At 39.2% G+C, this 27,316-nt stretch overlaps 1 protein-coding gene across 11 annotated transcripts in view; it reads left to right on the plus strand.

Annotated features, from left to right (window-relative positions):
* The window catches only part of MAGI2 (membrane associated guanylate kinase, WW and PDZ domain containing 2), a 1,136,189-nt gene that overhangs the window by 1,027,674 nt on the left and 81,199 nt on the right, over positions 1–27,316 (plus strand). For 10 of the 11 annotated variants that reach the window (XR_012242816.1, XM_073619581.1, XM_073619580.1 and 7 more), the window contains 3 exons: positions 6,893–6,924; positions 7,724–7,913; positions 22,363–22,404. Coding sequence is in view for 10 of the 11 variants with exons in the window: in XM_073619581.1 (XP_073475682.1) it covers positions 6,893–6,924; positions 7,724–7,913; positions 22,363–22,404 (264 nt within the window). In the remaining variant the exon portion in view is untranslated. The remainder of the gene's footprint in view (positions 1–6,892; positions 6,925–7,723; positions 7,914–22,362; positions 22,405–27,316) is intronic. The other variant, XM_073619578.1, reaches the window with a different exon arrangement.

Raw genomic sequence — 27,316 nt, forward strand, 5'->3', positions numbered from 1 at the left:
TGGACAAGATTCTATGATAGACAGAACACTGGTCTAATGCTGGCCCAGGAGATGGGACTTCCATTACAGAGGCCGCTGTGTAAACAGGAGATTCTCGCTGTATGTAATCTGACGGCGCTCGTCCCGCCCCCTCCCTGTTCTCTCCGAGGCAGCCCAAATTGCAGTATCGGTGTATAACACGCACACACTATTTGCAACCAATTTGCAGGGTGAAAAAGTGAGTGTTATACGCCAATAAATACAGTATTTTGGGGGGATATTTATTATAGCAAAAAGAAAAAAATAATGTGTTTTTTTTTCAAAATTGTCGCTCTTTTTTTGTTTATAGCACAAAAAATAAAAACCGCAGAGGTGATCAAATACCACCAAAAGAAATCTCTATTTGTGGGAAAAAAAGGACGTCAATTTTGTTTGGGTACAACGTGCACGACCGCGCAATTGTCAGTTAAAGCGACGCAGTGCCGCAAAAAGTGCTCTGGTCAGGAAGGGGGTAAATTCTTCCAGGGCTGAAGCGGTTAAAGTGAACCTATATTCATGTTACAATGTAAAGTTAAGTCTGATACAATGATAACATTATGTTAAAATCACTCAATAACCATACAAAAGTAACCAATTAAAATAAAAATAGGATTTGCTGTGCTTTTATTAGCACAGTGTAGTAGCATTATAGTTTGCACTTCTGACTTTTAGCACTGGGGTCCTTGGTTTTTTAATCTGGTGTCCAGGGCGCTGTCTACATGGATTGCACATGTTCTGCTTGTGCATTTGTGAGTTTCCTGAGTACTCTGGTTACCTCTCACACTCCTAAGATGTGCTGGTAGGATAATTGTCTACTGTCTAAAGCCTAATTGGCGGCCAGAATGTTGGGTGGCATCGTCCTGTTCATTAGAACCTGGCCGACATTCGGCCGGTGTGTACTGCAGCTGGTTCAGTCAGGGTCTGCCAGTCGGCTCTCAAGCAGCACTCTCAGCCAGTGGCAGGGGCTGTCCCCCTGTCAGAACACAATAGAACAGCAGGGGAGATCGCTGTACTAACATTGCATAGTTAGTACAATGGCTCCAAACCCGAGCTGTCAGTTTTTCCTTCAGCCCACTGGGGTAGTGTGTACGAGGCTTTAATTGGCCCTGATATGGATGTGAGATAAGGACCTTGGATTGTAAGATCATTAAGGGCAGGGACTGATGTGAATGAATAGTATGTACAGGGCTGTGTAAACTGTCAGTGTTAAATAAATACCTGAAATAAATAGATACATATGTATTATTTGCAGAATACCAAGGTAGATGAACAGCACACTTCAGAAACATAGCACACGTCTTTCACGACCATGTATTATGCCGGAAATGTCCTGTGAATAAACTGATAAAATAAACTTTAAAATTACATTCTTTTAGACACAATAAATCCTGTTTTCTTAATTTTCCTATAGTCATGATAATATAACGCTGCTCCTCCAGCTGTGCTCCAGCCATGTTCTTTTTCAAATTTTTGAGCATCTACCATTTTTTCTTTCTATTTTATTGGGTGCCTTTTCTATGACCATGCATCAAAAAGAAAATAATGAGGCACAGTTTATTATCATATGTGTCCCACTGTGTGTTCTTTCAATAATACAGTTGGGCAGCATTATAAGCTACCTTAACACAGCTATTCACCTTCCACACACTTTTTGCAAATGTATGTGGTTAGGATATCTGATTTTAAAAAACAGAAAAATTATCTTCTCTAAGGGTAATGTGAGTGCTGTGAAAAAGTTCCCCCGTTTACTGTACACCATCCATGCTGGTTCCTAACTGATCAAACAGCTGCTATTATATTTTTTCACTCAATGTTAAATTTTCATTTTTCGGTTCATCGTGTTGAACCTCTAATTCAATTGATAGGATGGTGAGACTACACTTTATTAGTTTTATGTGTATGCATCTTGGATTTCATGCTTCTGTACATTGTAACAATGAAGCTCATTTGAACTTTTTATTTCATAAACATAAATGCAATCCTGCATCTGCAGTATACCGTTATGTAGCATGAGCAAATGCCTATAACTAGTATGCATGCTTGATATGGACTATTAACTTCACTTAGAGCCCTTTCACACTGAGGCGCTTTACAGGCGCTAAAAATAGCACCTGCATAGCGCCTGTAAAGAGCCTCTCCTGTCTCTCCAGTGTGAAAGCCCGAGTGCTTTCACACTGGAGAGACAGGAGAGGCACACAGTGCTTTCACACAGGAGCGGTGCGCTTGCAGGACGGTAAAAAAAGTCCTGCAAGCCGCATCTTTGCAGCACTGTAGGAGCGGTCTATACACCGCTCCTAAAGCTCCCCTGGCCATTGAAAGCAATGGGGCAGCGCCACCAAACCGCCGCTGCAGCAGTGCTTTGTGGGCGGTTTTAACCCTCTTTCAGCCGCTAGCGGGGGTTAAAACCGCCCCGCTAGCAACCGAATAGCACCGCTAAAACTACGGTAAAGCAGTGCTAAGAATTTACTGCCAACGCCCACCTGCCCCAGTGTGAAAGGGCTCTTAGAGAAATTTCATGAGGTGTTTCATTTATATGAATATTTCTATTAGCACTTGATGAATTAAAGACATGTATGTCATCTCTAATTGATAGGGGGTCTGCCATTTCTGTTTGTGTTCTTGTGGATATCCATTACTATTAATTTCAAAGAATTTCCTTCGCGCTGGTAGATGTGAAAAAAATTAATTAACTAGGTGATGTAAATGCTAAATATGAATATTGCAGCAAAATTAATGGTGCTCACACAACCGCTTGCTGAATAGATAATTAAGTGAATTTCGCGCAATATTCCAGTAGTGCCAGTGTCTAGATGCCAAAGAAAAAAGAAGCAGATAGAAATGCTAGCAAAGGTTGTACCATCATAAATAACCGTGAGTGGATCCTGGTAAGTGAAAGTCCTTGTATAAAGTGTTATAGCATTAAATAAAGACTCAAAATAGCAGCATTGCAAGATTCAAAAAGTGCAATTCATAAAATCAATGATAGATGGCGCTGTTGAGTGAATAGAAAGTCCTTCTAATCGGGTATCCCATAGAACACACACAGACCCGATTAGAAGGACTTTCTATTCACTCAACAATGCAATGCTGCTATTTTGAGTCTTTATTTTAAAGGCGCAGTTAGATGGATTGTGATCACACTGAGTTTAGTGCACTTTTGATATTAATTTGTTGCTAATCATTCACCTTTTTGATGGATTTTATTTTATATTAATTTATTCAATGTTACAAGGACTTTTTACCAAGACTTTTATTCACCAGCATTTATTCACGGTTCAGTCACGGTTTGTACTTTATAATAATTTATTTTAAGGTCATAACACGTCACACAAGATTTTTATTCATCAGGATCCATTCACGGTTATTTATTATACGGTTGCACTGTATCTATTTATTTAATGCTATAACACTTTATACAAGGACTTTCACTTACCAGGATCCACTCACGGTTATTTATGATGGTACAACCTTTGCTAGCATTTCTATCTGCTTCTTTTTTCTTTGGCATCTAGACACTGGCACTACTGGAATATTGCGCGAAATTCACTTAATTATCTATCCATTACTATTGTGGTAATGCACATGAGAAATACAGTTGATGTGGAACATTGGTTCTATAGAGGAGACTTTCCAGAACCTATCCAGCGTTTATACTTACCACTGGCAACACAATTGGCAGTTCTAATCCAAGAGGTCTGGCATGTCCAGATATTTCTCGACTAGGATAGATTAACATTCTTATATACTTTTAGATCACACTGGAGCAATATACTAACATTTATCATATTAAGGGGGCCCAATGGATGATGTTATTATGTATTTTAGATTTTTAATGTATTTCTTTGTTTGTGTTGGTAACCTAATCTTTTGAATGTGTACTGCAGACCCATTTAATAATTATTTTTCTGGGACAGGATATTTACCTAGGTCAATTAATTCTATATACTTTAAGAAAAAAATAATAGAAGGACTGAAATACATTTTCTAGAGAAAATGCTGCTCTACATTCAGAGCTGGCCAAATGTTTGAAGGCCAAAGTACTTAGTTATATACGTCTGTTAAAGTGGTATATCAAAAGCCTGAGGTTGTTTGACCTTCCACTTATGCATATATCACATAATCAAGTGACTAGGGCTTTGATCACGAAGCCAGCCCTACATGGATGCTGGTGCAGCATTTTCTACCATAAAGGTATTTAATACATTCTGTATAATTATACTTTTACTTTTTAATTCATCCCAGCCAGCCTGTGATATGTGAATGTTTAAAAAAAAAAAGCTTTATTTTAACCCCCAAAGGATTTCTTACCACTTGATGGCTCAGGAAACAAAAGCAGACATGAAATCCTTTGTCTGCACACCTGTATTGCCTAATATGAAGGTTTCGTAGTTGATTTTTCAAATGTATTTATTCAACTACACTCCAGGATGAACTGAAATATTGCATTTTGGTGTAATAGTACTTTAATCCTTTCTTGCTATTTAGCTCATAATCTTTGTAAGCACCATAACATTTACAAACCTGTGCAAACCTTTTTGTTAAAAAAAAAAAAAAATTACTGGTCAACATTTGTTTTGTTTTTGTTTTTTTACGTTCAATAAACAATTTTATTTGTCTTGCTATATTATATTATCTCTGCTTTCCAGACATATGTAAAATGAGAAAATGTTTCATCACTCTTTGCTATTTATCAAATTTGTCAGAATTATTATACTTTTGAGAAAACTACTGTACATCGAAATGTCACCCTCACTGCATCATTTTATTAGTTTTTCTAAACCGTTTCTGAGCCTACAAATGAGAGGCAAAGTCTATGACATATAATATAAAGCAATTGCTATTCCTAAGACGTAAACAGTTCTGTGACTTAAAGGTGTAATTACATAAAAGTTTGTTAATGCAAAAGGTAGATGTTGCCAGCCATACCAAAATTATCAGTGACCTTAACATAGAAAAAGAAAATGGCTGGTATAAGCATCTTGAAGGACACACAATTTTTTGCATTCATCTCTGTTAGCAGTTCAGTAACAGAAAATCAGAGGTTGAATATCCACCGACCCAGAAGTCTCAAGCAGCTAATTCAATTTCTGTCTCAATTCTTTTTATTGAATAAAAAGTTGTTGAAGAAACAACTTCATCACTATTCTTTGCAACGGAAACAAAAATATTTTCTTTAAAATGAGACTAAACCAATTCAAAACCAAATCTGGTCTTATGAAACGCATTTTCATTATGCACCTGTATACAGTTGGTTAGTTTCCCTCCTGCTCCAGCACAGGCAGTATGCAGGAGGTACCTACTGACATGGATTTGTTAGCTCTTTTAGGTGATGCTCATGTAGTAGAGGCCATAGGGCTTTGCATGGAGAAGCCATTCTAGAATGGGAAAGCATGTTGTGATGGAAACTGCTGCCAAGTCGCCTATGAGGCCCAGAGTGTTTGGTTCTGACGCAAGCGTACCTGTTCCCACAATGGCTTAAAATGTAAGGATTGATCCTGTTAGAATCTGGAACTATCCTAAATGATAGTAGTGATATTACTGAATAATGCAGCATTTAAGGAGACAACATTACATTGTTGATCCAAAATGCTTGCAATTTTACTATATAAAGTTAGGAAGAGTAGTGTTGTACTGTGACATGTGTCATGCCTAATTGTTAACGTATTTGTTTTCATGTCACTTTAGTTTACATTTCAGAGAAATTGCACTGGAAATGTTTAGTTTCTGACAATAAAAGTTATAGGTGTCCTTGGAATTTTAGCTTACTTTGGGCACCAACCCTGCTTTTGCAAGTTCTTCATATTTTTTAATCACAAGGCTAAATGTTTCACTTTAATGAGGAAGCATTACAAAAATGCTTAGTGCATCACAAGTATGTATTTGTTATCTGCCAAAACAAACAGTTGAAAGTTTTTATATTGGCTATGTTGTATTACTCTTTTGGATATGTTATAAACTTTAAATTTACAAACACACTCTCACCAACCAAAAAAAAGCAGGTAAAGACACAGAAACATAAAATACTTGGAATATTTACTTGCAGGGTTTTTATCTTCCAAAAAAAAAAAATAGAATAAATTCATTTTTATTCACTTTCAATGTGACTTTAAACTTGCTAAGAAAAAATTGACTACTCGAGGAGAGTCATTTCTCTAGCACAGTCTCCTCCTTCCTTGCACATCATAGCCCTCTCCTCTTCGGCAAATGTCTAACTACTTTCTGTGCTCACCCAACAACAGACAACTCCCCTTTAAGGTTAAGAAGTAAAGGCACGTTTGGGCAGGCATGGAAGGACATAACAAACAAAGTTTGGGGAAGGAAGGGGAACATGAAGCAAGAGCACAGGCCAAATCAAAGTACTTGCAGGGAACCTGTAATTGAATCAGAATGTAGTAGATCTTACTGAAGGTCTCCCAGGATCATATCACTGTAGTTAGTGTGTTTATATGCCAGATACTGGGGCACTAGTGAATGTGTGTTGACCTGCATGATGTTTCCATTTATGACACCCATGCACTTGTGACCGATGAGATCCTGAAATTGATAGTAAAATATGAAAAAGCCAAACAGATTTAAATTTCTTGTAGTCAGGTAATTGAAGAATAATTTCTTATTTGTTTGCAGTGTGGCACTGCTCTGGGCACATTGATTTTTGCCGTATTAAATAAGACCTAATGTTCTAATGACCTAATGTATCTTTATATTTATGTCTTTTTATATTTTGTTGTTTTCAAAAACTGGATTGCTTTAGTGTTTTGTTATCATGCAGCTAACACTATAGTTTTTTCTTTTCAAAATCAGAATCTGTAACTCTTCATGGTTGTTATTCATGCTTATTCACGCTTAATGGTGTTGCTCTACTTTTTGTTTTCAGGTTTCTTCTCTCCTTGGAAAAGTTCCAAGCCTGTAAGTTATCTTTTGTTTATATTGATATGTTGTTAGGATTGTTGACTTCTCAGATTATTTTCTATATAGTATTAATTTATGAAAATACAAACTGCTGGTTCTGTGTAGGTGCTCTCACTCGCTCTCTCTCATCTTCTCCCTCGATAGATAGATAGATAGATAGATAGATAGATAGATAGATAGATAGATAGTTAGAACAAAGTATTTGATCCCTTGCTGATTTTGTACGTTTGCCCACTGACAATGAAATGATCAGTCTATAATTTTAATGGCAGGTTTATTTTACCATTGAGAGAATAACAACAAAAATATCCAAAAAATGTATAAATTGATTTGCATTTTAATGAGTGAAAAAAAGTATTTGCTCCCCTATCAATCAGCAAGATTTCTGGCTCCCAGGTGTCTTCTGTAAGGCAATGAGCTAAGATTAGAAACACTCTCTTAAAGGGAGAAAAAAAGAGGGGATCAAATACTTTCTCCCTCACTGTAGATAGATAGATATACACTCATTGTACCGTATTATGGCAGTTGTGGCTTAGGCTAGATAGTTTGCAAGAAAATGTTTTTTAAATCCTAAAAACTGAACAAAATAAGTCAATAGTTTTAATCTTGGAGGGGTTTATGGTTTTGATTAATTTTGTGAGCAGATAATGAACATAAAAAGTGTAATATTCAAGCTGTTTCTGGATGTTAAGCATTAATTTAATCATCAATTCATGTTCTGTCAATGCTCACAAACAATCACTGTTATAACAATGAAGAAACCTAATCATGTCGACAATATTTGTTTGTGTTACAGATGATGGAACGTTGGGAAAATCAAGGAAGCCCCCAGACTAGTTTATCAGCACCATCACTACCACCCACTCTCCCATATCCACCAACCTTACATAGAGGTTCATTTCCTGATTCTACAGAGGCCTTTGACCCAAGAAAACCTGACCCCTATGAACTTTATGAGAAATCAAGAGCAATTTATGAAAGTAGGCGTAAGTAAAATGCATGCTTCATGCTAAAATGATCTAAGTACTTTAAAATATCAGTAATACCCAAGCCTGTGACAGTTCTGTCATATTTTTATTACCTGTCTAAAATGCCTGTATTAAATCTCTGTATGTTGTTTTGAAGTTATATTTGCTTCATTGTATCAATGGTAATTTTACTAACAATTTCAGGTCCTCATTAAGTGCTATAATATACAAATGTGGGCAGTAAGCATTCTTAATGCTTAGATGAATCATTTAAAATGACTTAGCAACAAGTATCTATTGTTTGTGGTAATTATTTTTACAGAAAATTTGAGTCTCTTATCTAATATGATTTTAATTAGGGTTACTTTTGTTACTGTAAAACATTTTTAGATTGAACATTACAAAATTGTTTTGCAGAAGTTAACAGTCAATTCTGGCAATATCTAGATGGTCCTGCGTGTCTTAAATAGGTTTAGACATGACACATTGGCATGATCTTTTGTCTTGTTTGGCAGAATATAAAAACAAAGTTGGCTGGCCTATATACTTTCACAACAGTGATGCCATCTCACTACTATTATGACCAAATAGGCTCCACTAGTAGGGCTTTTACCTATTTCCCAGCTTGGTACATTTTAAAAACCTAAAAAAAATAAGCATATAAAAAAAGTTAACGAAGATTTGCCTTTTAGTTGGTTTACTTAATATTTTTACTGCAAAAAAGGTAATTAAATTACAACCACCTGAAGGGCACAATGCATTTAAAATATATAGGTGGGAATTATTTAAAGCATTTGCCACTTTATTGGAAGTATGGCCCCATTAAAAATCCTGCGCTAATTCATGAAAGCCTTGTGACCGTTTTGGTAAGGGTTCTAGCACGTGCCATAGATTTAGGTCATTCTTATTTGGGCCTTTCACAATGTGAGAGAAGATCAAAAATGAATTACCAACAGTTTATAGATAAGGAAACTGGAGGCAATTAAGACCAACTCTAAGTTGATGTACAAAGACTAACCAGAGTTATAACAGTTGGGCTGTTTATTAACTGTGTATTAACTTTAATATTGTGTTTCATTGGTTGGTAAGACTTTAGTTTCTGGGATGCTATCAGCCTATGTCACGGGGCTAAACACTGGCAGTGGGCAGAGTCTGATGGGGATGCCGAGAAACTGATTCCCTATCAGGTCCTTGTAATTCATGGCAAATAACATTGGGCAGATTCCAGTGCTGCTTTTGGGCTGTCTAATGACTATGGAATCCACTGGCTGCTGTCTGTTGTCAATAACAAGGTTGGCAGACCTGATGGGGTATTTGTCACTCAACATCCCCATTAGGCTTCGCCCACCCACAGTTACATTTCTCAGTGCAGTGGCAATAGAGATCTGTAGCAACTGATTCTAACATCAGTCATGCACGGGAGGATGACAGAATTCTAAAGAGTCTATGACACTCTTTATCAATTCCAGGGATAGTGAGATATAAACATGAAGTTTTTACTGTCATTTTAATCAGGTAAATATAACTTTCTAAATATGAATGTGGATATTTTCCCCTGGCACCTATTATGAGGATCATTTAGCAAATCTAGAGAAGAGATAAAGTTTCAGGCTGCTTTTCTGGCAAACAGAAACATGAATGAGCCACTTGTAAGACATCTGCAGTAAGGTATCCAAAGTCCGAAGTCGAGCTTAGGCTTAAGGTAGAGGCATATAAATCTGGCAGAAAGGCACAAACTCGGCATGAATTGTCATGGGCGGGCAGAGTTCATACAAATTCTGGCAGAGGAAAGCAGAATTGTTAGGCAGAAGCCTAGTAAAAAATCAGACAGAAGTCCAAAACTGGTAGTTCAGCAGTTCACACAGGAAGGCAGACACCCAGGGGACAAATCCACACAAACGGGCCCAGAGCATAGGAAGTGCTGCTGTTTAAAGGCTGAGCTGATTGAAGATTGACTGCAGCTGGTGGAGATAAAGAGTCCAAAGGGGCAAAAAACACTAAGCAGAGTATATGCTGCAATGACTCAGATCTTCCTGTGGCAGAGTGACTAGAGTTGAAGGACCAGAATCAGAAGAATCCACGTTCAAAACAACCCAGATACATGACATCATCCCCTTCTTTCTATACTTAAAGAAACATTTTAAATTGCAGGAAGCATAAAAGCAGTACTGGACTTTCTAAGAAACCTCAACATAGTTTGAAAGACCAGCATAATTTCAAAATCCTTTAATAAGTGTTTAAAAAACATTTTGCACAAGTAATAAATATAAAATTGCATGTAAATATGTAAACTTTCAAAACAAATTATAAGTTAAATTAACTTAAAGCAGGTACATGTGGTCCCCGGGTTACAAACAAGTTAGGGTCTGTAGGTTTGTTCTTAAGTTGAATCTGTTTGTAAGTTGGAACAGGTACATTTTTTAAGTGTAGCTCCAGCCAAGAAAACTATTTTTAAGATTTTTGGATAGCATAGGGAAGGGTTAACACCCCTGTAACTTTTGTTTTGCTGTCTGCGCCCTGTTCAGAAGATTTCACCCACTTTCTGTCTCAATGACAATTGGATTTGGAAAGTTTTGGGTTGTTGTGGAAACAAGCCTTGGTGATAAAGTATCAGTGAAGACATCTTTTTTCCCATAATAACTCTTACAGGAGTGAATTTCCATTCCTAGGGGTAGATTTCCTCTCACTTCCTGTAGTCTCCCTCCGTTTGTAAGTAGGAGTCCTTTGTAAGTTGGATGTTTTTAACTAGGGGGCCGCCTGTATTGTCTCCCCTTAACAAAAGACATCATGTCTGTTATTCTTCCAATGATGTAGGAATGGTGGGACAGATTATCATATTTAATACAGTTACAGGAGCTCTGTGTGGAATTCCATTAGAGACCACATGCCTTTGTTAATACTTTAGATGGAGAGGCAATTAGTTCACTATAGTTAAATGCAAGTCTATACTTGCTGTAGCCCCATAATAATTGTCTTCATCCTACAGAGTTTTCATTGAAATATCATTTTTTTGCAGCTGTATGAACATATTGTTAACATTCATTGTAAAAGAAAACAGAATGGTGCAATGCAGTGTCATTTGTCCTTTGAAAATTAGCATGATTGTAGACTAAAATGAAAAGTTCCCTCCTTAATAATTGATGGTAATTATTATTGTATTTTAAACAATCTTTTATAGTGAATCTTGATCTCTTTAAAGGGCTTACGCTGGCCATAGATGGTTGAAATCTTGGCCAGTTTGATCAACTTGGGTACAACCAGCCCTGTGTTGTTGGGTACAACCATTTTAAATGTGATTATTGGTAATGGCTTAATCTGCCCCCCCCCCCCCCCTTCACCGGGAGGACACAATGGCTCTGTGGGAGAGATTCCCCGATCAACACTAACTGTGTGGGGGATTCGTGCAATTTTCGTTCCTGCAACGTGTGGTTGCAGAGAAAAGAAAATAGCTCCATTTATGGGCAGCTTTAGTACCAGAAATTATGGTTGTTCAATAATCATCACTGATCGGTCATTATTTACAGACCATACTTGGTTAGCTGATACACATCAAGATGACTTCATTCATGGATAAGCTTTCTGTATTCTGCTACAGTCAGGCTTGTCCTGGCAGTTTTACAATACTTTCAGTAGTTCCAATATATTCAGTTCACATATTTAGCATGATTCCAGCTGCTCCTATTTTATAATCAGCTTTTTTTTTCAATGTATGAAGTATTGGGCTATTAATCACTATTGAATGGAATCGCGCTGGCGTGTCATTAAGTGCTATGGTTGCTGGCATTAGTTTAGGTGAATGCTCTACTGCCAGAATTTTTCTAAGTGAGACATCAATCATACACTCTTGGGTGAAGGTGTTAGAAATTGCTACAGTGCCAGTCTGCCAAGCTCATTTCAATGAAGAAAACAACATTGATTTTTCTTTCTCCACAATGAATTATTTTGTTTCTGTGATTAAGCTAAACCACAGATAAAAACTCCTCACAGCTGGCATTTAATGTCTGCTGCTGAAATGCATTATGGAAAGTCTGTCAAAAATGGCCACCAACCAGTTTGGTACTGTTCCTGTATGAGCAAGTGGACTGTCTAATAGATTCATTTACATTGCAAATAAAATAGTTCTGGACATCTTTAAAGGTTTAGTTTTTCGTAATTGATGGGACATAGAATGTGAAAAGATCTTTGCTGTAGGACTATAACCTTGATTTGATGCTAATAAGGGGAGACATTTGACTACCTATGAATGCCACAATAAAATACTAAGTTTGCCCACTCTTTGCCGCGTACACACGATCGGAATTTCCGACAACAAATGTTCGATGGGAGCTTGTTGTCAGAAATTCCGACCACGTGTGGGCTCCATCGGACATTTTTTGTCGGAATTTCCGACAACAAAAATTTGAGAGCTGGTCGGAAATTCCAAAAGTGTGTACACAATTCCGACGCACAAAATTCCACGCATGCTCGGAATCAAGCAGAAGAGCCGCACTGGCTATTGAACTTCATTTTTCTCGGCTCATTGTAAGTGTTGTACGTCACCGCGTTCTTGATGTTTGGAATTTCTGACAACACTTGTGTGACCGTGTGTATGCAAGACAAGTTTGAGCCAACATCCGTCGGAAATAAATCCAGGATTTTGTTATCGGAATGTCCGATCATGTGTATGCGGCATAAAAGTGTATATAACCACCCAATGAAAAAATAAATATAAATATATATATATACAGTGGGGATGGAAAGTATTCAGACACCCTTAAATTTTTCACTCTTTGTTATATCGCAGCCATTTGCTAAAATCATTTAAGTTCATTTTTTTTCCTCATTAATGTACACACAGCACCCCATATTGACAGAAAAACACAGAATTGTTGACATTTTTGCAGATTTATTAAAAAAGAAAAACTGAAATATCACATGGTCCTAAATATTCAGACCCTTTGCTCAGTATTTAGTAGAAGCACCCTTTTGATCTAGTACAGCCATGAGTCTTTTTGGGAAGGATGCAACAAGTTTTTCACACCTGGATTTGGGGATCCTCTGCCATTCATCCTTGCAGATCCTCTCCAGTTCTGTCAGGTTGGATGGTAAACGTTGGTGGACAGCCATTTTTAGGTCTCTCCAGAGATGCTCAACTGGGTTTAAGTCAGGGCTCTGGCTGGGCCATTCAAGAACAGTCATGGAGTTGTTGTGAAGCCACTCCTTCATTATTTTAGCTGTGTGCTTAGGGTCATTGTCTTGTTGGAAGGTAAACCTTCGGCCCTTTCTGAGGTCCTGAGCACTCTGGAGAAGGTTTTTGTCCAGGATATCCCTGTACTTGGCCGCATTCATCTTTCCCTCGATTGCAACCAGTCGTCCTGTCCCTGCAGCTGAAAAACACTCCCACAGCATGATGCTGCCACCACCATGCTTCACTGTTGGGACTGTATTGGACAGGTGATGAGCAGTGCCTGTTTTTCTCCACACATACCGCTTAGAATTAAGGCCAAAAAGTTCTATCTTGGTCTCATCAGAGCAGAGAATCTAATTTCTCACCATCTTGGAGTCCTTCAGGTGTTTTTTAGCAAACTCCATGCGGGCTTTCATGTGTCTTGCACTGAGGAGAGGCTTCCGTCGGGCCACTCTGCCATAAAGCCCCGACTGGTGGAGGTCTGCAGTGATGGTTGACTTTCTACAACTTTCTCCCATCTCCCGACTGCATCTCTGGAGCTCAGCCACAGTGATCTTTGGGTTCTTCTTTAACTCTCTCACCAAGGCTCTCATCCCCCGATAGCTCAGTTTGGCCGGACGGCCAGCTCTAGGAAGGGTTCTGGTCCCAAATGTCTTCCATTTAAGGATTATGGAGGCCACTGTGCTCTTAGGAACATTAAGTGCAGCAGAAATTTTTTGTAACCTTGGCCAGATCTTTGCCTTGCCACAATTCTGTCTCTGAGCTCTTCAGGCAGTTCCTTTAACCTCATGATTGTCATTTGCTCTGACATGCACTGTGAGCTGTAAGGTCTTATATAGACAGGTGTGTGGCTTTCCTAATCAAGTCCAATCAGTATAATCAAACACAGCTGGACTAAAATGAAGGTGTAGAACCATCTCAAGGATTGATCAGAAGAAATGGACAGCACCTGAGTTAAATAGATGAGTGTCACAGCAAAGAGTCTGAATACTTAGGACCATGTGATATTTCAGTTTTTCTTTTTTAATAAATCTGCAAAAAAGTCAACAATTCTGTGTTTTTGTGTCAATATGAACTTAAAAAAATGAACTTAAATGATTTTAGCAAATGCCTGCGATATAACAAAGAGTGAAAAATTTAAGGGGGTCTGAATACTTTCCGTCCCCACTGCGTATGTATGTATATATATATATATATATATATATATATATATATATATATATATATTACAATTTTGTAATAAAGGTGCGTGGTGGCTGCATTAACTAGAAAACAAGGAACACTGATTAACAAGATGTTACCTTTCTTTGTGCTTTTCCTGCTAGGTCAGTGACCCATACAATTCTGCTGCTTGCCAGACAGCTTAGTAACATATTTCATTGTGTAATGCTCTTAGGCATTTCATACAGGGACTTGTACAGATGTTCCTGAATTTATAAGTGTCAGTATTCTACATGAAGCACATTTTTAAGAATGTAGACCTTCTAGACAGCAAGAGATCGGGTGCAGACTAAAATATTCCTGTATTTTAGTTGTCTTTGTGATAGCCATTTGCGTGCACCAAATGTCTTCACAAACCCAATTAAAAAGTAGCAGTGATATCACCAAGGTGCTGCACACAGCTCGTGCAGAGAAAAGAGCTGTAGGAGGGACCCAGCAGGTCCTGACACCACAGGCTGCCTGCACAAAACTAAAGGAGTTGAATACATGACCAGTCAACCGGCCCAAGCAGTACCTGCACAGACAAAGTTCCACACTGGATTATGGCACAGATGTGGAAGAAATACACAAAGCACACTAACATTTAAGTAAGCCTCTTATATTTAGATGATATTAGCTTTCCCTGGTGTTCAGCTTCAAGGATAAAAATTATTCATGAGACGTAAAAAGAACCTTTTTTGAGAGAAACCTTAGAGACTTCCATTTCTGACTTTTTGGTGAAAAAACATTAAGTGTCATGGTGACAGTTTGGGACACTTTACAATTGAACATTCCACTGCAGTGCATTAATGTGCATTATGTTAAGGCAACCTGTTAATTATGCATGTGATGATCCCATTCTTCACTGAAAAAATGAAATAAATTAGTTCATCCTCCACAAGTGTAATAAACTGTCACCAAAAATGAATGTACTATATGGAAGCTTACCCGTGACCTCCTAAAATAGAAAGGTCATAACTTGCATGGACAGAAGCTCCCTGGCACACTTGATAGTAGATCAGATGCAAAACCACTAAAAGATGTCAGATTTTTCTCACATTAAGGTTAAAGAGGACCCCCCAGGGCCGGTTGAGCGGACTTCCGCTGATGCCAAACTCCCTTACACTTGTCACTCAAACAAAGCATAAAAGGAGACCTGTGCTTCACATAGTGTGAACCAGATACCACAATTTTATCAAAAACTAGAAACTGCACTTACACAGATAAAAGCAGATGTGGTGCCATATAATGTATAATCACATCAACATGAAGGACACATGCAGATCGCGATGACCTCACGTGTTTGGCCCCGTCCTGACCAGTTTTGTCAAATTTCACATTCTCAAAGGAATTTGAGAACGTCATATTTAACTAAACCGGTCAGGCCAGGGTTCACACACGTGACAGGAATGATCCTGGCCATGAGTGCAACAGGATATTCTGAAATTAAACATTCCAAAAATCCAAAAGAAAAAAAAGGTAGGAACAAGAGAGGCCACTCTATTGTGCAGTGTTGTAAATCTATATAATGGTACCAACATTTTTATTTTAATTCTGATGTAATCCTAACATCTGAAGGACTGCTTGAACTGTATAGGGTCAGCATCCACACAGACCCTTAAAATAGGGTCACTCCAAGACAAACAGGAGTCACAGGACTTTCTTGGGTATCTGAGTTTTGGGGGTTCACAAATTTACAATTTGTGAAAATAAGTCTTTATTTAAAAAAATGTTTGACACCTTCAAGGTGCTTCTTTGAGCAATTTGGACCATCTGGAGTGGTGTCTGTAACATATAACAGCTTCAGGAGGTCAGGAGACTGAGATGGCCACTCCAGAACCTTCACTTTATTCTGCTGTAGCCAATGACATGTCAACTTGGCCTTGTGTTTTGGATCATCGTCATGTTGGAATGTCCAAGTACGTCTGATGCTTCCTGGCTGATGAATGCAAATGTTTCTCCAGTATTGTTTGATAATATACAGCATTCATCTTGCCATCAATTTTGACCAAGTTTCCTGTGCCTTTGTAGCTCACACATCCCCACAACAGCAGCGATCCACCACCGTGTTTCACAGTAGGAATGGTGTACCTTTCATCATAGGCCTTGTTGACTCCTCTCCAAATGTAGAGTTTATGGTTGTGGCTCAATTTTGGTCTCATTACTCCAAATGACTTTGTGCCAGAAGGTTTGAGGCTTGTCTCTGTGCTGTTTGGCGTATTGTAAGCGGGATACTTTGTGGCATTTGGGTAGTAATGGCTTTCTTCTGGCGACTCGATCATGCAGCCCATCTTTCTTCAAGTGCCTCCTTATTGTGCATCTTGAAACAGCCACACCACATGTTTTCAGAGAGTCCTGTATTTCACCTGAAAATATTTGTGGGTTTTTCTTGAGTCCCGATAATTTTCCTGGCAGTTGTGGCTGAAATTTTTGTTGGTCTACCTGACCGTGGTTTGGTTTCAACAGAACCCCTCATTTTCCACTTCTTGATTGAAGTTTGAACACTGCTGATTGGCATTTTCAATTTCTTTGATATCTTTTTATATCCCTTTCCTGTTTTATACAGTTCAACTACCTTTTCCCACAGATCCTTTGACAATCCTTTTGCTTTACCCATGCTACAGAATTCAGAAAGGTCAGTGGAGCACTGGATGAAAGATGCAAGGGTCTGTCAGGAGTCCAGAAACTCCTTGATCTTTTATACACACACACTCATTACAAGCAAACAGATCACAGGTGAGGATGGATACCTTTAATAACCATTCAAACCCCCTTGTGTCAACTTGTGTGCATGTTATCAGGCCAGAATCACCAGGGTATGTAAACTTTTAAACATGGTCATTTGGGTAGTTTCTGTTGTGATTATGATTTTAAAAGAGTAAACACAGTTGATTGATAATAAATGGCTTCAGCCAAACACCATGAGTAAAGGAAATGTTTTTGTGTTTATCATTCATATTCTCTAAAAATTGCCAATAAATTATAAATACTGCCAGGGTATGTAAACCTATGAGCACAACTGTATATATATATATATATATATATATATATATATATATATAATATTGCATAATAACAATTTGAATCAAGTTTTTTTTTGTGCCAGCAGGTGGAGCTTTACACTTTTCCAGGTTAAGCTTTTATTTTAAAAAGAATTCAGTTGCTCAAGAAAAAATGTACTTATGTAAGCAACTGACTCATTCCAGTGATCCTTTTTTATATAAAGTATATATATAGGAATAAGTAAAAAAAATTGAAATAAAATTAAATTAAACAGTCAAAGTGTATAACATTGGCTCGCAGGTCCTAAATCTAATTAGATTTTTCTATACTTGAAGCCTTTGTTCAATAATTTTTGATATTTCTCCACCAGGAAAGGAAGTCTAATGCCCCGTACACACGGTCGGATTTTCCGATGGAAAATGTCCGATCGGAGCGTGTTGTCGGAAATTCCGACCGTGTGTGGGCTCCATCGGACATTTTCCATCGGATTTTCCGACACGCAAAGTTGGAGAGCAGGAGATAAAATTTTCCGACAACAAAATCCGTTGTCGGAAATTCCGATTGTGTGTACACAAATCCGACGGACAAAGTGCCACGCATGCTCAGAATAAATAAAGAGATGAACGCTATTGGCCACTGCCCCGTTTATAGTCCCGACGTACGTGTTTTACGTCACCGCGTTTAGAATGATCGGATTTTCCGACAACTTTGTGTGACCGTGTGTATGCAAGATAAGTTTGAGCCAACATCCGTCGGAAAAAATCCTAGGATTTTGTTGTCGGAATGTCCGAACAAAGTCCGACCGTGTGTACGGGGCATAAGTGTAAGGGAGACACATAATATTAATTGCAAAAATGAATAGCTCATATGATAGTCATAGGCATCACCAGGGGTTGGCTATTGAGGCTGTAGCCCCGAATCTGGAGCCCATAGCCCTGAGTCTCTTGTCGCAGGGTCCCTGTCTAACCAGCGGGCTGTGGCTGTGGCGGGCAGGCTGCATTAGAGGTGGATGAGAGGAGATTAGCGGGCGGACGAGCAGAGATGACATCATCTCTCTCCGCCCGCTTCATGTCACCACTCTTCCGCCCTCACAGCAGGGCCACGTCAATGTGGGAGCGATGTTTGGCAGAGAGCAGAGAGATGACATCATCTCTCACTGGCCGCCACACTTCAGCGCTCTTCCGCCCTCACAGCGCGGGCCTCTTCAATGTCGGAGGTGCTGCTTAGAGCAGAGAGATTACATAATTTCATCTCTCACTGCCCACCCCGTATCTTTGCTCTCCTGCCCTCACTAAATGGACCAATGCTGCCAGCCTGCCACCAATGCAGCGACAATGCACATTTGGTGACACTGGCTGGCATGTCAAGTGACAATCCACATCAGTTGGCAAGGTGATGTGGCAAGTGACAATCTGCTAATAGTGGCAGGTGACGTGGCAAGTGACAGTCTGCAAATGGTGGAAAGTGACGTGGCAAGTGACAATCTGCAAACGGTGGCAGGTGACTTGGCAAGTGACGTGGCAAGTGACAATCTGCAAACGGTGGCAGGTGACGTGACAAGTGATGTGGCAAATGATGTGGCAAGTGACAATCTGCAAATGGTAGCAGGTGACGTGGCAAGTGACAATCTGCTAATGGTGGCAGGTGACGTGGAAAGTGACAGCCTGCAAATGCTGACAGGTGATGTGGCAAGTGACAATCTGCATCAGGTGGCAGGTGACGTGGCAAGTGACAATCTGCAAATGGTGGCAGGTGATGTGACAAGTGATGTGGCAAGTGACACTCTGCAAATGGTGGCAGGTGACGTGGCAAGTGACAATCTGTAAATGGTGGCAGGTGATGTGGCAAGTGACAATCTGCAAATGGTGGCAAGTGACAATCTGCAAAGGGTGGCAAGTGACGTGGCAAGTGACAATCTGCAAATTGTGGCAAGTGACAATCTGCAAATGGTAGCAGGTGACATGGCGAGTGACAATCTGCAAATGGTGGCAAGTGACGTGGCAAGTGACAATCTGCAAATGGTGGCAGGTGACGTGGCCAGTGACAATCTGCAAATTGTGGCAAGTGATAATCTGCAAATGGGGGCAGGTGACAATCTGCAAATGGTAGTAGGTGATGTGGCAAGTGACAATCTGCAAATGGTGGCAAGTGACAATCTGCAAATGGTAGCAGGTGATGTGGCAAGTGACAATCTGCTAATGGTGGCAGGTGACGTGGAAAGTGACAGTCTGCAAATGCTGACAGGTGATGTGGCAAGTGACAATCTGCATCAGGTGGCAGGTGACGTGGCAAGTGACAATCTGCAAATGGTGGCAGGTGATGTGACAAGTGATGTGGCAAGTGACACTCTGCAAATGGTGGCAGGTGACGTGGCAAGTGACAATCTGTAAATGGTGGCAGGTGATGTGGCAAGTGACAATCTGCAAATGGTGGCAAGTGACAATCTGCAAAGGGTGGCAAGTGACGTGGCAAGTGACAATCTGCAAATGGTGGCAAGTGACAATCTGCAAATGGTAGCAGGTGACATGGTGAGTGACAATCTGCAAATGGTGGCAAGTGACATGGCAAGTGACAATCTGCAAATGGTGGCAGGTGACGTGGCCAGTGACAATCTGCAAATTGTGGCAAGTGATAATCTGCAAATGGGGGCAGGTGACAATCTGCTAATGGTAGTAGGTGACGTGGCAAGTGACAATCTGCAAATGGTGGCAAGTGACAATCTGCAAATGGTAGCAGGTGACATGGCAAGTGACAATCTGCAAATGGTGGCAGGTGATGTGGAAAGTGACGTGGCAAGTGACAATCTGCAAATGGTGGCAGGTGATGTGACAATCCACATCTGGTGGCAGGCGACATGGCAAGTGACAATCCACATCTAGTGGCAGGTGACGGTGGCAAGTTAAAAAGCTGCATCTGGTGACAGGTGATGATGGCGAGTGACATGCTGCATCTGGTGGCAGGAGATGTGGCAAGTAACACGCCCAGGGCTCCCACTCATTCGGCATTATGGTGAGTTGAACCACTTCATTATATATTAGAATGTAACAATAGAAACAATGCGCTTCGATCACCCTGACACCATATCAACCGTGGTGCCATGATTGAAATGCCAACACCAGCCTTTGCCGGCAAAAAATTGCTTTGCCCCCCCTATGCCTGCAAAAAGGTTGGTGACCGCTGCTATGGGTTCTAGCCCCAGATCTTTTGCAGACCTAGCAATACCCCTAATGATTGAGTTATTTTGCATGGCAAAGTGTCTGATCATCCTGTATCTTATATCCTACTACATGAAATAAACAACCAATGGAAAAAAGAATATTTGTAGACACTTAAAGTAAGACTCTAGTAAAAGCTGTGTTTAGTTTTGGATAGAGGAGGGAATGGTTAGAACAATGGCTTGTTTGCTGTATTTGGCTGCTTTCTTTGGCACCACTAGAAAGATTTCCAATCACTATTCATCTTAGTAACCACACATGAAGTGAGAGGAAATCTCCCTTAAGTGGGGTTAAATCCAGCCTATGACAGTTGCTTCTGGAGATTTTCCCACCCACTTACCTTCCTGTACCCATCTGTTGGCCACCAGCACAAAACATAAAAGTGAATCTCCCCCATGGTGAAATCTTCCTTGTGGAGAAACAGACAGCAACACTTTTCACTGCAACTATATACATCAGTTATCTTTAACAAACCTGATTTGCAACAAATTGAATTACAGTGTGCATTTTTTGTATCATATGTGGCCTATACATTTGTAAACCTCATAAGTGTGTTTTTTTGTTTTGTTTTTTTGTTTTTTTTTTATCTGTAGATTTATTTAATCTTTTTTTGAAAGATTTCATCATTTAAAAAATTTCCACATCTAGTCTGATTCAATTTTACTTGCTATCATTCCTTGTAACTAAACCCCCTTCCACTACAATATATGCAGTAAAGCTAGCTATTTGGAAAGAGCTGATGCCATATTTTCTTTAAAAGTGAATGGAAATGGGAAAACCCCAAGAACAAAAATTGTTCTTGAAAATAAAATCTTCATGTATAAAAAAATCTCCATAATGTGAATCTGAAAATGTTTTGTGGCAAGAAGCTTAATTTTTTTTTAGTTAAATACACAATACTCCTCCACCAGAACCAAATGTAAGACGAGCTAAAGGGTCATTTTGTGTACTATTATTAACTCCTATAAGTTAAACGGTTTTTAAAAAATGTTGTTTTGGATGATGTAGACCAATGTTTCTCAACTCCAGTCCTCAAGTACCCCCAAACAGGTCATATTTTCAAGCTTCCCATTATTTTGCACAGGTGATTTGATCAGTTTCACTGCCTTAGTAATTAGCACAGCCGTTTCACTTGAGGGAAATCCTGAAAACATGACCTGTTGGGGGCACTTGAGGACTGGAGTTGAGAAACATTGATGTAGACGTATGTATAATATATTTCAAAAATCAGGTTTCCTTTTATACATTAGTGGCATACTGTAAAAAGGAATGTTTCTTAGAATACCTTCCAAGTTGGGTAACTTGGATTACCATCTAGATTGTTTGTGATTGATAAATATGTTTGAGGTTTATTAATGTTTTGCTGGTTAGTGGGACTGAATTGCCTGACAGAATGATAGTTTGATTTGATATCCTCATTGAATCTTGTTATTACTTCTTTTTCTGAGGAAAATAAAAGATTTATTCGTTTTCCTATGTACTTTTTCATTTCCCAACTATATGTTGCAGTTTTTTATGTTGTACTTGTAACTGTTTTATTCTTCTTACAAGCCAAGTAATTTTTGCTAGCCTTAAAAAAAATGTCTAAATTTCATGATAATGTTTTCCTAAGAATTCCTTTGCAGTGGTTCCAGAGTTGGAGAATATTGGCTGTTGGTCCAAAAATGTTTTTTTTTTTTACTTTTGAAAATATGAAATGTTTGCATATTGTCATTTGGTTTGTTCATTCTGATGATTTTATAGCACAGATCAATTTTAGGGATTATAGAATGTCACTTTCACTGGAGTACACGTTAAACATCTATAAATGATTTACAACCTACATGGCTGTACATTTAGAGCTTTAATTTTCTTACATGAAATTCCTCATCTTCCTATTCAGAGCAAGTGCCACCCAGAGCTGGTTTCAGAGCGGATCCTGCCGGCAAGTATTCTCCAGCACCCGTCCTGTGATATGTGTTCACCATTCTGTGTCCTAACATAAATGTGTGTCCTGTGATCATTCCCTTGGATAGAGCTCAGCCATGATTGTCTTGTCACATTTTCATTGTTGGAGCCATATCACTGCACTGCCATAATAACTAAAAAATAAGGTGTGAGATCAGATATACCCAGGGCACCAAAACGGGGCTGGATCAAGAAGCAGTGGTGCTTGCAACATGAATCAGGAAATGTTGGGACACAAATTTTTTTGAGATGTTGGATTGAGAATGTTTAACAGATAAGCTGTGACTAATAAGTGGCTTTCCATATCATAAGCCAACAGTACCTGCAGATGTTGAAATAAATGGCTTGATCTGGCAACAATCCTATGCTTGGACAACTGTACTGTCACCCTCAGTAGAAACCATCAACTAGCCACATTTGAAAACCCTCTTCTGATCATTATTATACCTACCTGTGTTTAGCCAGCCCTTGACTTACAATTTAACAAAGCATGTTGCAGCCCACTAAAAATGTCAAGGTCAGATCTTGCCTTACAGTTATTCCCTCTTAATGTCTGATGGCAACCCAAGAAATGCTAATGGAGAATTGCCCAGCATATAAAATAAAATATCATGCTCATTTAAACTGTGACTTAGCCAAAACCCAGTTTTGATTTAACCACTTCAGCTCCGGACGGTTTACCTGATGCTGGCAGCCCTGCTGCAATATCTCACTAACCACTTTAGCCCCGGTAGGTTTACCCCCTTCATGACCAGGCCATTTTTTGCGATACGGCAATGCGTTACTTTCACTCACAATTGTGCAGTCTTGCACCGTTGTACACAAATAAAATTGATGTCCTTTTTTCCCACAAATAGAGCTTTCTTTTGGTGGTATTTGATCACTTCTGCTTTTTTTGTCTTTTTTGCACTATAAACCAAAGAGGATCGACAAATTTGAAAAAAAAAAAAACAATATTTTTTATTTTCTGCTATAAAACACATCCAATAAAAAAAAAAATTAAAAAATCTAATTTATTCATCAATTTAGGCCAATATGTATTCTGTTACATGTTTTTGGTAAAAAGAAAATACCAATAAGCGTATATTGATTGGTTTGTGCAAAAGCTATTGCATCTACAAAATAGGGGATAGATTTTTACTAGTAGTGGCGGTGATCAGCGACTTATAGCAGGACTGCGACATTGCGGTGGACACTTTGCACACTAAGTGACACTTTCGATACTTTTTTGGGGACCAGTGACACCGATACAGTGATCAGTGCTAAAAACTATGCATTGTCACTGTACTAATGACACTGGCAGGGAAAAGGTTAACATCAGGGGCGATCAAAGTGTTAACTGTGTTCCTAGAGAGCGCTTTGTAACTGTGTGGGGGGATGTGCTTTAACGGTGGGATGACAGAGATCTGTGTTCCTGCTTAACAGAAACACAGGATCTCTGTCTTTCCTACCTAACAGAACAGCGATTTGCCTTGTTTACATAGGCCGACTGTCATTCTGCCTCTGTCGGGATTGATCAGCGGGTCTGGGCGGACATCGGTTTGCTGGACCTCTGATTGGCTCCCGCTGTGTTCAATCACAGCAGGAGCGATTCGCCGGCAGCACGCATGTGCGCCGCAGACCCAGAAGTGCAAAATCAAGTGTCTGTATGTGATTTGGAGCAGAGGAGCCGCCGCCCTGCAGTACATATATACGTGGGGCGGTCGGCAACTGGTTAAGGTTATCTGGAGAGCATTGCAACTCTGCTAAAGTAAAAAAAAAAAAAAAAAAGCAGTCTGCATTAATTTTTTATAAAATTTATTGCAAGAAATTTAGTCCAAAGAAATTCAACAGGCTTTTCTTTATGCCTTTAGACAGGTCCATTAAAACAGAGCAAGGAATGCTGTCTGACTAAGCTCACCAAGTGAAATAGTGTGATGAATATTTATGTTTAAATGAAAGGTACGTTTAAATAAACCCTGTACACACGGTTGGATTTTCCGACAGAAAATGTGTAATAGGACCTTGTTGTCGGAAATTCCGACCATGTGTAGGCTCCATCATACATTTTCCATAGGAATTTCCGGCACACAAAGTTTGAGAGCTCGCTATAAAATTTTCCAACAACAGAATCCGTAGTCCGAAATTCCGATCGTGTGTACACAAATCCAACGCACAAAGTGCCACGCATGCTCAGAATAAATTAAGAGATGAAAACTATTGGCTACTGCCCCGTTTATAGTCCCGACGTACGTGTTTTACGTCACCACGTTCAGAACGATCGATTTTCCGACAACTTTGTGCGACCGTGTGTATGCAAGACAAGTTTGAGCCAACATCCGTCGGAAAAAATCCATGGATTTTGTTGTCAGAATGTCCAATCAATGTCCGACCGTGTATACAGGGCATTAGAATACTTTTCTAGTAAATGCTAAGGGCAAAACAGGAAATCTTGTAAAAAAAAGTATTAGTAAACTGGTAAAATTCTACCATAGAATCCATTTTCATTGTACCATTTTTGTTGCATGCTTTTCTTCTAGTTCCCATAATGCACTGGATGAAATATGTACACCTTCAAATCCCAGCTAATTTGAGTTTTAATATTAATACATTTAATACACTGTAACTGTGTTAAACAATCCATACTTGGGCATCAGGGATGTTTCTTTTGTGCAACAAAGGTTTCATACTTAAACCAAACTGTTTAACCAAAATATCATGCAAATAGAACTTATTTGTTTACCACTCGCTGACTATCACTGATTTACTGGTGCTGTGAGGGGTTAATACAGCTGGACCTGTCACAGGTACTCTTCAAAAGTGCCAAATATGCCTGCCCTTCTCCATTCATAAAAGCAGTACTGTCGTTTCCCAGAATAAAAAGTGCTCTATGAATGGAGGCGGTGGCCCTCTATTCATAGTGAGAAGAAATAGCAGAGTTTCTAAGAATAGAGTGGGGGTGGAAAGGACAGGCATAGTCAGCACCTTTGATGACAGGTTCAGCTTCTTGTATTAACCCCCACATCACCAGAAGATCACAGCCATGGGGGTATCTGCAGGGAAGAGGACTGAAGATTTCGAACGAACATGGCAACCACCAGCACAAGGGACACTTTTCATTCATTTTAAGTACAGTTCCTGGTGCTTATTTAAAAACAAAAAAGATCACTAAACTCAAAAGAGAAGTAGTGCCAATACATTTTTTGGCGGCACTTCTCACAGGAGTACATTTAGTTTTCACCTTCTGTGACCCAGAGTAGATTAATAGCGGGCTATTGCCCACTATCAGCTGACAGGGCAGAGCCATGCCAGGTTTAGCAGGGATCTCAATATTATTGTTGAGATCCTCTTCCCCTGCCTGATTGAGAGCTGGCTATACCTTTCAGCATGTGACTGAGAGCCAGAGCCAGCCATGCCTGCCCTTTTCCCAACCCAGTGCTCCAGTAAGCACTGGAAGAGCAGTCACTGCTCTCCACTCAGTACGGACTGACAACTGAGCAATCAGCGATCATGTGATCACTCAGTTCTTGGTCTTAGAGCCAACATGAAACAGCTGAAGTATGGAGGTGAATATATGTTTGTTTTTTTTGAAGCCCATAATTCTACTTTAAGCTTTAAAGTAAATAAACTGATATTAAAGGCTCCCTTTTATTTTTAATAATAAACATGTCATACTTGCCTACTTTGTACAATTGTTTTGCACAGAGCAGCCCGAATCCTCCTTTTCTTGGGGCCCCCTTGCCGAGTGCCTCCATAGCAAGCCATTTACTATGGGAGCACTTTTGCATGCTTGCTACTGGAGCCACTTCTGTGTGTCCATAAGACATGCAGAGAGTGGATCGGCCCCGCCCTCCCACTGCCTCCTCACTGGCTGTGATTGACAGCAATGGCTCCCGCTACTGTTTCTCAGCCAATGAGAAAGGAGGCAGGAGGAACACTGCTCTTGTGCATATTGCTGGATCGAGATGGGGCTTGGGTAAGTATTGGGGGAGTGCTGCACACAGAAGGTTTTTTACAAAAAACCTTCAGTCTTTACAACCAGTCTAGTATATTCATTTTATATTAATATATGGCAAAAAGGCTTTTAACATAGCCTGCATAAACATAACAATTTTGTGTGACAATATATTGTGGTCAGCTTTAGCAAAAATGTATGCTCAAGCTTGATATATCTATAAAGCTGTAAAAACTTTGCTTCTGGAGACAGTAAAACATTCAAAGGAACTAAAGCATTTATTAATCAAAGGAAACTTACTGGAAACAAGTCAGAGAGGGAATATTGTCCTATGATAGCATGACAGCACTATGCAAAAATAGCATGCCATCACTCAGCAGCGACATATGTAGATATGTAATGTATATATCTGTATGTATGTAATTTGCTGTACCGTATAGTGCATGTAATTTATTGCGATCATGCAGGTACAGTACATGCTTACCTAGATTTGCATACAAATAAATATTTTGACATATTATGTAAGCCATCATCTTGGATCATGTGTAAATCAAGGGGCTGCAACCAATCTATAATCAATGAAAATGTCTAGTTTTATATATACAAAATGGTATTGGAAAGCTTAGGTATGTGTTTTTATAGGGCATCAATAAAGTGATCAATAAATACTTCTATTTTGGTTTGAAACCTTAAAATATAGGTGTTAATTAGATTAAAGCAGGTTTAAAAACTTCTAATACAATTTATACATAGTTTCTAATTATGACAACATCATTTAATTGCTAAGTGACCTTTCTGATATGCTGTGTAATGTAATTAACATGGTAAATAACTTTTGGATCTCTGTTCCTGTTTAACAGTCCTTTAATGCTTGTTTTTGTTTGTTATGCTGAAATCCATTCCAGACTAATATTGCGCATGAACCATTTATCATTAGGAAAAAAAAAAGTCTTTT

Source organism: Aquarana catesbeiana, linkage group LG03 (genome assembly GCF_042186555.1).
Source record: "Aquarana catesbeiana isolate 2022-GZ linkage group LG03, ASM4218655v1, whole genome shotgun sequence".
NCBI lineage: Eukaryota > Metazoa > Chordata > Amphibia > Anura > Ranidae > Aquarana > Aquarana catesbeiana.